Genomic DNA, 13,252 nt, shown 5'->3' with positions numbered 1-13,252 from the left:
TGAAATGAGGCATAGGAAAGCGCACATCCCAAAAGGGAAATGTCAACATCTAAGGGTCTGGACTGACCATCCGAGTCATATATAACAATCATGAAATAACTTAGTTGGACCAGGATTTTCATCTTGTAACCCCAACGCTATAAATATCCCTAGTACTATCGTCTTACACGTAACGAAAGAAAGGTATCTGTTAGAGGAATGACCTATAAATAGCTCAATTCAACCACCCCAAAGGGAAGAGCGAATAATCTCTAAAGGAGAGACCTAAATTTACTTTTTTGTGTTTAGTTAAAATAATCACTCTTTGTACTAACTTAAGCATCATAGTGTAATGGGCTCGACATCACACAGATGCGAGAATCTCTTACACGGGTTCACCACACTGGTGCGAGAATCTCTTGCACGGGCTAGTTTAGAATATCTCAAGATTAGACCATGGAAAAGTGAGCCAAATGTCAAGCCCATTAAAGACTTTCAACACGGTTCAACGCAAACGAGATCTGAACGCCAAGAAAAATTATTATATAAAACCTATAACACAATTTTTCATGATGTTTAATGAGATCTCCTATTTAACTTCAGTTTGTGTTATTAATAATAAATATTCAACTAGAAGATCATACCTTCACTTTCCAACGTAAAAAATGGCACTAAAATTTTCACAGTTTAATTGGGAAAGTACTTTCCTTGTCTTTCTTAAAAAGGAAAAAGAACAATGGTGTCAAATATTTTTCTTGGTACCTCAATTCTAGTGGTGGAATTATGGGTATTTATTAGTAAAAGATTTAATTATAAACTTACTCCCCATAATTGGTTGGAAAAAAAATCGAATTTAGTCTCTATAATTTTAAAATCTGAATATTAATTTTTATAATTTGATAAAATTTCATAAATAATTTATATAATACGATAAAATCATCATACACAATTTTTACGGTAAAAATCATTCGTGAGAAGTTTATCAAGGAACTCAATCATAATTGTAAATTATAAAGTTGAATTCTATTTATAAACTATATAGACTTAATTTTAATTTTTTATAAATTATGGACCAAATTTACAATTTAATCAAATACATCAACCTACTATTAAACTTACCCGCTCGTAGGATGGTACCTGATGCACCGAATAATTTCCTGAATTGATTTGGCTTGGGGGCTTTTTGGTAAAATAAGAGATGCGTGCCTACATTAATCAGGTAAAGTAATTAATTTTTAAAAATTGCTAGGGTATGGACGTCATTTCATAAGCGGGAGAATAATAAATGAGTTTTTATTGAAAGATGAGCGTACAGTTGAGGCTTTGTAAGAGACCGCTGGTCCGGGGAGAGTGGGTTTTGTTTTTCTTTTGGCGGTAATCAAAATATTTATTTATTTATTTCTAAATTAAAAAGACCATTTTAGCCCTCATACTTCTAATTTTATTCCATTTTACTCCCCATCTTTTCAAATGTTTCAATTAAGTTTGTGATTTTGAAAAGGAATAATAAATAAATATCAAAGTTAATACTTTTAGTTAAAATGAGCATAAACGTGTTTCATTGACTTTAACATTATAAGTTCAATCCTTCCATCATATATTATAAAAAGAAAATAAATAAAAGTTATTTCTTAACAAAATTAAGGGTGGGGAAGAATTTTGAAGTTCAGATAACTACAGGAAATTAAAATAAAATGAATATATGGATGACAATAGTATTTTAACCTAAATTTAAAAAAAGAAATGACACTTTAACCAAAATTTAAAGTTGATGTTGATGAAAATGTCAATATCTCAATTTTGTGGAAGTGTTGACGTCAATTGTTTTCATAAAAGAAATTATAAAAATTAAATTTGATTAAAAAAAGCATTAAAATTAGAAAATAAATAGAGAGGTTGTTTTAAATGGAAAAACCGTTAAAAATATTTTCAAATATATAAAATGTTATAATCTATTCATAATAGACACTAATAGACATCTATTAATATCTATTAGTGGTAGATGATAGTAGTATATCAGTACATGTCCATCAATGATATCACTAAAAACAGTGATATTTTGCTATATTTGTAAATATTTTGGTACATTTTACTATATTTGAAAACATCTCTACTAAAGTTTATATTGTTTTAAAATAAAAATAAAAATAATTATTAATAATGTTAGGGTTCACTTAGTATTTCTTTTTATATATTTTGTTAACATTTTCGTGAATTTCTCTATGATTTAATATAAATGTGGAAAATACCTTTTTGTTCCTTAAGTTTTGAGTATGGTTTCTATTTGGTCTCCATGTTTCAAAATTTTGCACTTTTAGTCGTTAAGTTTTGAATTTGATTTCAATTTAATCCATATATTTTAACTTACAATTTTACCGTTGAGCTTAGTATTTTGTTTCAATTTATTATGTAGGGTTTAGGATTTACATTTTTCACCTCAATTTATCACTAAACACTCACTTCCAATATTTTGCATTAATATCTATTGATTAATTAAAAATAACTACAACGTGAAATTTTAAATTTTATTTTTATAGTGAAACTTTACAAATGATAATACTTTCGATTTTTCAAAATCAATTAATAAATATTAGCATTAAAGATTGAATTGGTGAAAAATATAGGTCAAAAGTGTAAATATTTCAATTTAAGAGACGAAATTGAAACAAAACTTTAACTTCAAATAATAAATACCCTTTTGATAACCATTTTATTTTATTTTTTTTTTTAAAAAATAAGTCTATTTCATTTACATTTCTTACAATAGTTTATATATTTCTTTAAGTATAATGATTAAATTATTAGCCAGATTTCAAAAACAAAAACTATTTTTTGAAAACTATTTTTTTAGTTTTCAAAATTTGACTTAATTTTTTAATAACAAAAAAGTGTACATAACTTAATTTTAAAAAAAATAAAAAACAAAATGATTATCATGAGACAAAAATTATAATATTTTGAATTTCAAAAATTAATTTAAAATAAAATAAGAGTAAATTTTGAAACGTAAGAGAAACTATACCTTAAGCTTAGTTTAAAGAAAAAAAGGGGGAAAAAAGTCTAAAAAATACATAACGCGATGGGAATGTGGACACGTGTGAAATTTAAAACCCTAAATTTAACTTTATTTATTTATTTTGCTTTAAAAAAGAAACTTTATTTATTTGTTTTGAGAAAATTTTAAACTATAAAATAAATAGAATGGAGAGGAGTAAAAAGGGGTGGAATCTAACTGGGCCCCATATCTGAAATCCAGTAAATCGGGGGGTCGCTCCGCTCGAGGTGGGCCCCACTGGCGGTTTTGAAAGTTACCAAATTTGCCGAGGAGTGGGGCCCATTTCTTATCACTCTCTCTCTCCAACTCCAACCGTTTATCTGCTTTTTATTTACTTCGCATTTAATTTTTGGACGCATTGTTCCCCCTTTTTTTAACCATCATTATGGTCTTTAATTCCTATACAATTAAATATTTACTTTTAATGAAAATACTTCTATTTCTTAAAGTTAGTTTCTACCTTTAATTTATCCTTGATTTTTCTTTTTTTTTTAAAACCAGTCTATATTAGCATTTAAAAAATAAATAAATTAACATACAATCTTTTCTCATATGGAAATTTTTAGTTTAGTGACTATTTCACATTTTTCTGTTGTATTTTCTTTTGGGCATTATATTTAAAAATATTTTTAACATTTTTATTATTTAAAATACTTACCCTATATATATATATATAATCAAGATTATAAAGGATTATAATTTTGAACAGAAAAGAAAATAAAAAGAGAGAATTAGTTTGTGGAACTTTAAAAAAGTTAAAAGATGAAAAACTGACCATTTTGGCTTTTTACTGGTTTCTCTTATCAGGGTTTCCTACACTAGAATTAAATTCAAAAAATTTAGGCCATGGTTATCAATATAGGTTATTATATGCTATTAACTTAAAGTTAAAGTTTCTTCATCGTTATCTACAAGAGCTTAGCTCAACTTACGTATCAATTCCTCCTACTTCTAATTTGTACTAAAAAATAGTTTTTCACCCTTCTCACTTGGTGTCAAATAAAAAAAGGTTTAAAAGTTTGTAGTTCTCTACCCATTTGTTGTACTAATAAGTTCTAGAGCATGATTAATAGTTATTTATTATTTGTTATTTCATTGCTATAATAAAAATTTAAAATATATAGATTCTCTAATTAATCGTTGCTTTTTAAAGATAAAAGCTCAAAAATGTAACTCGTTCCTAAAAACGGTGTAAAGAATTAGTACATTGTTTTGATTATATCCCTTGAAAAAAAAAAAAGATCAAAAAAGGAAAGAGAGAACTCGACCAATACAACACTTTTAATATTAACGCGTCATTCAATTAAAGGTTTAAGAGATGGAAATAGAAGATTAATTAATTATAATATAATTCCTTAACAAAACCCTATGATAGACTTTAAAATAATAGATCCCTATTGTCAAAATTATATCCTCTCCAAGATATTATTCATGTCAACTTGTGTGGAGTAAGTAAAAAGCAAAGTTGATTGAGATGGAATAAAACTAGTGTTACTTATAATTATTATATTTAAAAAAAAATAAATGCAAACCCATAATAAATTTTAAAGAAATATATTAAGGCTTATAGGTAGAGTTTCCAAAATTCTTAGAGATGAATTATTATAATAATGTTGTGTGTAAGAGAGTAAAGTAGATGGCATCAAGCAATTGATGGCTTGGATTTCACAGTTTGGTTTCTCCTTTTTGTGCAATATTTGGATGTTGAAGGCATCAATTTTTCACTTTTTGTTATTGCATGAGAATGTTGAGTAAGAAATAAGCATTTTTTTTTGGTTCAATCACAGCCATTGCAATTTCACACAGCTTGTGATTGAATCAATGAGTGAGGATTCCTCTATGATGATTTTTCCCCCTTCTTCTTCTGTTTTGCTTTGTGTGACAACAAATTTTGTAGTCTAAAGAATAATCATGTTGTATTTTAACAAGTATATGTATTGTTGGCTTTTCTTTTAGGTCTTTTTCGCTCGAACAACTTTGTACTAAAAAAACCAATCTAAACATAGTTTGATAGATATGTCATCAATTACCAGTTTGAAGTTGATGGTTCGATCTCCTATACTATAATTGTTAAACTCAAAAAATAAAAAGTGTACAAAAAAAATTCCAGTAACTTGGATAGTACGCATACAATGTTATGAATATTAAGTTCACACATGTTAGTTGTTACTAATTTTTTCCATTTTGATTAAAAAAAAAAATAATAATAATAATCTTCTAGGTACTCATGAGAATTTTAATAGATTTCTACCCGTTAAAAAATGTCTTATAGGTTATGAAGTTTTGATTTTGTGTCTAATACATACGTTTTTTTTTTGTCTAATAACTCCCTAACATATTTATTTTTTTCTAGAATTAATTGTTTTATTAGACATAAATTTAAATTTTGGGTTTAACAGGCATCGAACTTTTAATTTTTTAAATTAATAGATTCATACATTTTAGAAAATATTGGATAGGTCAGAACCCTATTAAGATAAAATTAAAAGTTCAAGAATTTATTTATCATAAAATTTAAAATTTAAGGACAAATTAGATACTAAAACTTGGAGTCGAATGACTTAATAAATACAAACAAACTTCATGCAGTAAATTTATAACTCAAAATTTATGTTAATACGAAAAGTAAAAGATATAACTAAAATAATAGTCAACTTGAACATAGTTTCATTGGTTACCTACCTAGCAGCCAAAAATATTCTTTTTACTTCATATATATATGATTCTATAATCAAGTTACATCTTAATTCTGATGGAATTATTATATATATATTCATATGTAATAGTTTGTTTGACTAATTTATTTTTTAAAATTTATATCTAAAAAGGATCCAATAGGTTATTGACCCTTAAACAATGTGTTTAATAAATCCCCAAAACTAAGAATATACATATATCTAATAAGTTTTTTAAATTCAAATTTTATATCTAGTAAGTCATTTGACTTATATTAAAAATTGTAAGAAGTAAGACAAATAACTAATCTATTAAATTTAAGACAAATAACCAATCTATTAAATTTAAATTTAAATATTGTTGTAAATATAAAACCTAAAATTTCAATTTTATGTCAAATAAATCCTTCAAATTTTAGAAATGTCATATAGGATCTAGTAGATACGAAATTTTGAAAGTTCACAAATCCATTAAATAAAAAAAAAAAAAAAATTAAGGTCTAACTAACACATTTTGAAGTTTAATGACCTATTGGATACTTCTTAAACTTCTATAACTACGACCCCTTTGATAACAATTTTGTTTTTTGCTTTTATTTTTGAAAATGAAGTCTATGGACACTACTTCCACCTCCAAATTTTTTTTTTTGTTATATATTTTTCACCGATGGTCTAAAAACGAAGTAAGATTTTGAGAACTAAAAAAAAAGTAGGTTTTAAAAAATTTGCTTTTATGTTTTTGAAATTTGACTAAGAACTTAACCATTGTATTTAAGAAAGATGCAAATCATGTAAGAAATATGGATGGAATATAATTAATTTTCAAAAACAAAAATAAAAAATCAAATGATTATCAAACGAAGCGTAAATAAACACGACCCTAAACCATCGAACTAATGTATTCTATAATCATGTTTTTATTATATATATATTTGATGATTCTCTAAAAACCTACCCAAAAAAGAAATCGACGTTGATCAAATTTCATTTATGTCTCATCATATATCAAATTGAAATGATTGTAATCCCTACGTAATTGAGAGCATAAGAATTTGAGTTCAAACGAATAACTTTTTGATATGAGATTTTGTCCTCAAACAAATTAAAATAAGCATAATTGATCAAATTTTGCTAACTTTTTGATATGAGATTTTGTCCTCAAACAAATTAAAATAAGCATAATTGATCAAATTTTGCTATTGATATCTAGATAGATCATATTAGGGTATGTAATCCATACATTGGAGGAAAAATGATAGAAAATATGTAAGAAATAATTCTTAAGGAAAAGAAGAGAAGGGGATAAATATGTGGGGAAAAAAAAGAATAATTGTAAATTGCACGTAAAAAGTGATATATTCATTCTTCACGAATATGTTTGGTTTAACTTTTCAAATGGTTAATTTTTCAAAAAATTATTTCGAAAAAAATTAAATTATTTGAAAACCACGAAACATGACTTCTAAAAAAATATATTGATGAAATAATAGTTAATATTTTCTTGATTTATATAATATATAAAATTACGAAAATACTCTCACTAACTCTCTATCGCAACTCTACCATGGTTGTTGCTTGTTCTCACCGTCCTTTGCAACCCTGGTGGCCACCTTTGATGACCACCCTCTAGCAATCACAACTGGCCTCCCTTTGAAAGTCACCTCCCACCAATGAAAGTGTTTTAAAACTATTAGCTTATAGTGTTTAATAGTCATTCTTTATATTATTTTGACATTAATATAAACACTAATTTGAATACATAACAAACTAAACAAATTTGTACGTAAAAGTACTTATGAAAAAGTACAAATAAACATGAGTACTTTTTTTTTTTCATTTAACCGTTTAAATCAAAATTGTTCAAATGAAAATGACTTCTTTACAACAATACTTTTTTTTCCTCGTTAATCTAAATAACTCCTCAAACTATGAATAGAAACATATTTGGTATGGTCAAAACACAATCGCAATTTTGCCAAAGGCCAAAATTCATTATCGATTGAAATCTTCATGTTTGGAAATAGAGAAATAAAATACTTAGAAAATGTGATTGTCACTTAAAATAATTCACTAGAAGGCACATGTAGTATGTCACCAATAGAGTTATTTACACTCTATGCTCTGTCTGAAAATTATTTTAAAAACACTTGGTAACTTGTAAAAATGTATAACCAAACATGAAAGTGTTTTTTTTTCTTTTAATTAAAAACTTTCTACTAAGTTTCTTATGGTTATGCTACGTGATACTATAAGACTTTCTTAAACATAATAATATAATTCTCTAGACTTTAAAAAAAAAAAAGAACAATGAGTTCCTAAATTTTAATTTTGTTTTTAATTAATTAAATACTATTAGTCTTATATTTAATCTGTCTCTAAATCTTTTAAAGTGTCTTATATGTAATTTGACATAAAAAAAATTTAAAAATCGAGATTGGTGCTTTACCGTTGGTTTCTTTTTTTCCAATTTATTTCAATTTAGAAAATTTAGGAAAAAATTGGCTGTTTAATTTCTTTTATTGGATTCGTGATAAAAGAAAACAAAAACTAAAAAAAAAAAAAAATTATAAAAAGGAGAGAAGCACAAACAAAATAAATGCAATGTTGCAATTATATAGTCAGAGACTTGAAATATAAATAACTAAAGGCCGACCCCATGGTCTAAGCATGAATATGAAGAACCCCTTTTGAAGTAGAGTAGTGGTGCACTTCTTTAAAAAAAAAAAAGATAATAATAAAATAAAGACTTCGTGTAAATATATATTTATATATATTTGAAAAGAAGAAACAGTCAAAAGAAAGAAAGAAGACCAATAAAAAAAAAGAGAGATAAAAGGAAATAAATTTAATTTTTTTACTAATAAAAAAAGAGAGAGAAAAATTAGTTCAGTTAAATAATTTCGTAACTTTTTTCTTTTTCTATCCAATAGGCAACATTTAAAAGTGTTTGGTGCTTTAAACCTACAATTTTGTGATTAATAAATCTCTACGTTGTTTAAACCTACAATTTTGTGATTAATAAATCTTATATGAATTTTAAAAAATTTAGACCTGTTTGGTAAACATTTCGTTATTTGTTTTTAGTTTTTAAAAATTAAACCTATTTCCAATTCTTGGCCAAATTCCAAAAACAAAATCGAATTTTAAAAAACTACTTTTCTTAATTTTCAACTTTTGGCTTAGTTTTTTAAATTATTGGTCAAAAGTAGATAACTAGGAAAAATATTTGAAGATGAAAGTAATATCTATATTTTCAAAAGTCAAGGACAAAAACCTAAATGATTACCAAATCAGCCTTAATTATTCACTAGACAAAACATTGAATTTTGTAGCTAACAAAATTCTATTTTTTTCTTGCCAGAGTGAGCATAACTTAATAATAATTAACATTTACTAATCTTCTTGATTAAGAGGTTTGAATCTCTTGTTATAATAATAATTAAAAAAAGGAAGCTCATTATATTTTAGACAAAAAAAAAAAAAACCTTTCATTAGACAACAAAATTCAAAAGAGAAGGATCTATTTAAATAGATGTGAAATTTTAAGGACTTATCAAATGAAAAGAAAAAATAAATTTAAAAAATCTTTTAACGAACCTGTAATTTAAGTTGTATTTATATAATTTTTTGATTTATAAGTTTTTGGTCTAATTTTTATTTAGTTCAAAGATTTCAAAATGTTACACTTTTATTCATAAATTCCAAATCTAATTTATGTTAGATTACTTAATTTTAGAATGTTACATATTTATCCTTGAGTGAAAATGAGTATATAGTGAAAGTTAATTAAAAAATTTAATATAAAATAAGAGCATGCACCCACCTTTATGCATCCACTCCCATTAGACACAAACAAAAAAGAATATTTTAAAAAAGAAGTAAAGTGAATTTGTCATGTGGTAAATTATTATTGGATAATTTGGTGGGATGTACAAAGATATATGTAGCCCAGATGCCCCTAAGTATTTTTATTATGATGTAAATTTAAAAAACTAATTTTTTTAAATTAATTAATAAACATTAATGCTAAACACTCATGCCATATGACAACAAAACATTTAGTGTGTGTTTAGGATAAGAACTATCCTAAGATCAACTTGTTTTTTTTTATTCTTTGATAGAGAATATTATTTCTTTTCAAATTAAAATAGTTTACACCTAAAATACATCTTATAATAATTAAAATAATTTATATCCCTAATTATAAATTATTATAATTCAACTATAATAATACATACGATTTTTAATAACTAACTCAACGTGCCAAACGGTTTTTAATACTAAAATTACAGCATTTTAAAAATTAACGATCAAATAGAATTACTCCAAATTTAGAAATAAGAAAGAAAAAAAAAAAGAGAATGGTAAAAGAAAAAAGGAGGACGGCAAATGGCATTAATTACAGTAGTGATAATATCGCGCTTTACTTTTTCGGGTTTGCAGCGCAGTGGGTTTGTTTGTTTGGCTCTTGATTCCCATTCCCACACTGTCCTTTTCTTCCGCCATTCTCCCTCCATAAGTACCCCTTCTTCTTCCCTCCCATTTTCCATTCCCTTCAACCCTAAACCCTCTCCTTTCTCTCTCCTCTTCCTTCATGGCTTCTCTTTCTCTCCTCTGCTCCATTGCCTTCGTCTCTTTCTCCTCCCTCTTCCTCCTCTCTCACGCCAGAATCCCCGGTGTCTACTCCGGCGGCCCCTGGCAGGACGCTCACGCCACCTTCTACGGCGGCAGTGATGCCTCTGGAACCATGGGTATCTCCCTTTCCTCCCCTTCTTCTTACTACATTTTCTTCATTGTGGTTTCTTTCTCTGATTTCTCTGTTTTTCTCCAGGTGGTGCTTGTGGGTATGGGAATCTCTACAGCCAGGGCTATGGCGTCAACACAGCTGCTCTCAGTACTGCGCTCTTCAACAATGGCTTAAGCTGTGGTGCTTGCTTCGAGATCAAGTGCGCTAATGACCCAAAATGGTGCCATCCTGGTAGCCCTTCTATTTTCATTACGGCTACCAATTTTTGTCCCCCCAATTTTGCTCTTCCTAATGACAATGGCGGTTGGTGTAACCCTCCTCGCACTCATTTCGATCTCGCTATGCCTATGTTCCTCAAGATCGCTGAGTACCGCGCCGGAATCGTTCCCGTCTCTTACCGCCGGTGAGTCTGCTTCTTTTACATGCCGCCTTTCTTGATCTTTTTGGTCTCTGTTTCTTTTTAAAATGCTTGATTCCTCTAATGGGTTTTTCCCATTCCCCTTGAGAATTTGATTTGCTTGGTTTTGCTCTGTTTGGCAACTGGGAAAGGTAGGAAAAGTTGAGGGGAAATCCCCATTTCCATTGTGGGAACAGATCTGGAAATATACTCTGTTTTTGCTTGTATAATCCTTTTGCCCTGTCTTCATAGTTGAGTCGTTTAGTATTCTGTTTCTCATATTGTTGAATGCATTCAATTTCTGAAGTAAATGTTGAATTTCTCATCTAGAAAATTAAGTTATTTCCAGAGATTGAAGTGAGTGACATTCCCTAAACAGCCCTGCCTTAGTGGGATTTTATTTTATTTTATTTTTAATAATTGCCTTTACCTCACATAAAATAGCCCATATATCGTAAGAAAAGTAATTAATGATGTTAAGCTGATTTATTAGGATAATAAATATAAAATTCCCAAAAAACACAAGAAAAAATAGAAATAAAATTGAAAATTTATACTAATTTATCTTGCAATTACAGGGTGCCATGTAGGAAACAAGGAGGAATCAGATTCACAATCAACGGTTTCCGTTACTTCAACTTGGTATTAATCACCAACGTCGCGGGTGCAGGGGATATCGTGAGGGTTAGCGTAAAAGGATCAAACACCGGTTGGATGAGCATGAGCCGTAACTGGGGCCAAAATTGGCAATCCAACTCTGTTTTAGTGGGCCAGGCTCTCTCCTTCCGCGTCACCGGCAGTGACCGTCGTACCTCAACTTCATGGAACGTGGCACCTTCTAATTGGCAGTTCGGTCAGACCTTCACGGGAAAGAATTTCCGCGTTTGAAATTCCCTCCCTTTTTCCTTTTATCCTTTTTTTTGAAAATTTTCCCTCTCTCTATTTTTCCCCTCTTTATTTACCCGGGAAACTTTGGTGTAGTGGGGAGAGGTAAAAGTTAAAGTAGGACGGTCAAAATGGGACTTTCTAGGGTTAAGAAGTCAACAGCAATTATAAGTCTGTAATTCCGAATCATAGGTGTAGGAAAAGTTACCGAGGTGTGGTAACTTCTTACTTTTTTTGTTTTGGTTTGTTTGTTGGGTGTGTGCTTTTATGTTAAAGTAGCGGTGGTGAATTTGAAAATTACCGCGGTTGAAAAGAGTGTAGGGGAGGCTGAAGTGGCTGCAATGGTAAATGTGTAGCCCGCAGCAATTTACTGCTACATATAGTAAAGTTTGTTATGTTATATGAAATGACTCACATGTATTATTATTGTTCCAAAGAATTGTATCGTGAAATTTAAAAAGATTTGGAAGTTTTTACTTAAATAATGTTGTTTAGACTAAAAAGTTGTAATTGGAGGATGAGAAAATGTAATTACAACTTTCATGAGTGCGAATTTAGTTCAACATTAATTAATATGACATTTTTTTTTCTAAAGGAAAAAAAAGTTTTTAATCTATGAATCCAAACGTGGATTTAATCAATGATAGGAATTCTTCAACAATATGGGATTTGTCAAGATGTGCTAATTGTCTTCATTATATTATATTTGAAATAACTTGAGAAATATTTGAAATACTATTGTATATATTTGAAATGAGCCTTGTACATGTACATAAAACCTTCATTATATTTGAAATTGCCTTCATTATATTGAAAATGAAAAAAAATCATATTAAATGTAGTTTCTCTCTTTAAATGCATTTTCTCTCTCAAACATTGAAGGAATTTCATAGGAATATATATATATATAAAAGGAAAAAAGGGTAAATTGTCCAAAATTAACACTAAAAGCCTTCTTCGAAAAAAAATTCAAATTGAAAGACAATTTAAGAAATATATAGCCCAAAGATGATTTTTTATGTAAAAATCTCTTGTAATTTTGGAAGATTCACGAGACATTTTAGACTAAGAAATTGTAATTGGAGGATGAGAAAATATAATTACAACTTTTAAGAATGCTTAAAAAAGCATTTAATTGTCGAAATGAGTTTAGTTCAACATTAATTAATATGACATTTTCTCTTAAAGATCAAAAGCTTTGTCGTCCTAATGTAGATTTGATGAATGAGAGGAATATTCTTCAACAATATGATATTTGTCAAGATGTGCTAGTTGCTTTCATTAGTATAGTAGTATATATTTTCTTCTGGCCATAAACTATTTATCTTGATTGAAGAAGGTAGTTTTAGAGATTAGGAAATAAAATAAAAGAGGGTGGTATGTTGAAGAGATGAAAAGAAGAGGAAAAATAAAAAAGTGTTAAGTCATAGATTGAAGTAAATGAGAAAGGAGGAATGCAAGAGGGAGGAGATGTGATTGGGTGGATAAATCGGTTTTTGTCCATATACTAATGG

At 28.0% G+C, this 13,252-nt stretch overlaps 1 protein-coding gene across 1 annotated transcript; it reads left to right on the top strand.

The window, feature by feature from the left end:
• The first annotated feature begins 10,150 nt into the window (after window positions 1–10,150).
• On the top strand, window positions 10,151–12,220 carry LOC120072550 (expansin-A4-like). The gene is made up of 3 exons (XM_039024939.2): window positions 10,151–10,460; window positions 10,541–10,859; window positions 11,432–12,220. Exons 1-3 carry the CDS (start codon window positions 10,304–10,306, stop codon window positions 11,739–11,741), a joined length of 786 nt encoding a protein of 261 aa, XP_038880867.1. The 5' UTR covers window positions 10,151–10,303; the 3' UTR covers window positions 11,742–12,220.
• Window positions 12,221–13,252: the final 1,032 nt, after the last annotated feature.

This window comes from Benincasa hispida, chromosome 3 (genome assembly GCF_027475165.1).
Source record: "Benincasa hispida cultivar pf3 chromosome 3, pf3_genome.v1.1, whole genome shotgun sequence".
NCBI classification, from domain to species: Eukaryota; Viridiplantae; Streptophyta; class Magnoliopsida; order Cucurbitales; family Cucurbitaceae; genus Benincasa; species Benincasa hispida.
This window is presented reverse-complemented; position numbering and strand designations above follow the sequence as displayed.

Bases quoted from the DNA above. Each gene is read 5' to 3' on its own strand.
- LOC120072550 (XM_039024939.2), top strand. From the start codon at position 10,304: ATGGCTTCTCTTTCTCTCCTCTGCTCCATTGCCTTCGTCTCTTTCTCC. The intron at 10,461-10,540 runs GTATCTCCCTTT...GTTTTTCTCCAG, and splicing joins TGATGCCTCTGGAACCATGG to GTGGTGCTTGTGGGTATGGG. The intron at 10,860-11,431 runs GTGAGTCTGCTT...TTGCAATTACAG, and splicing joins GTTCCCGTCTCTTACCGCCG to GGTGCCATGTAGGAAACAAG.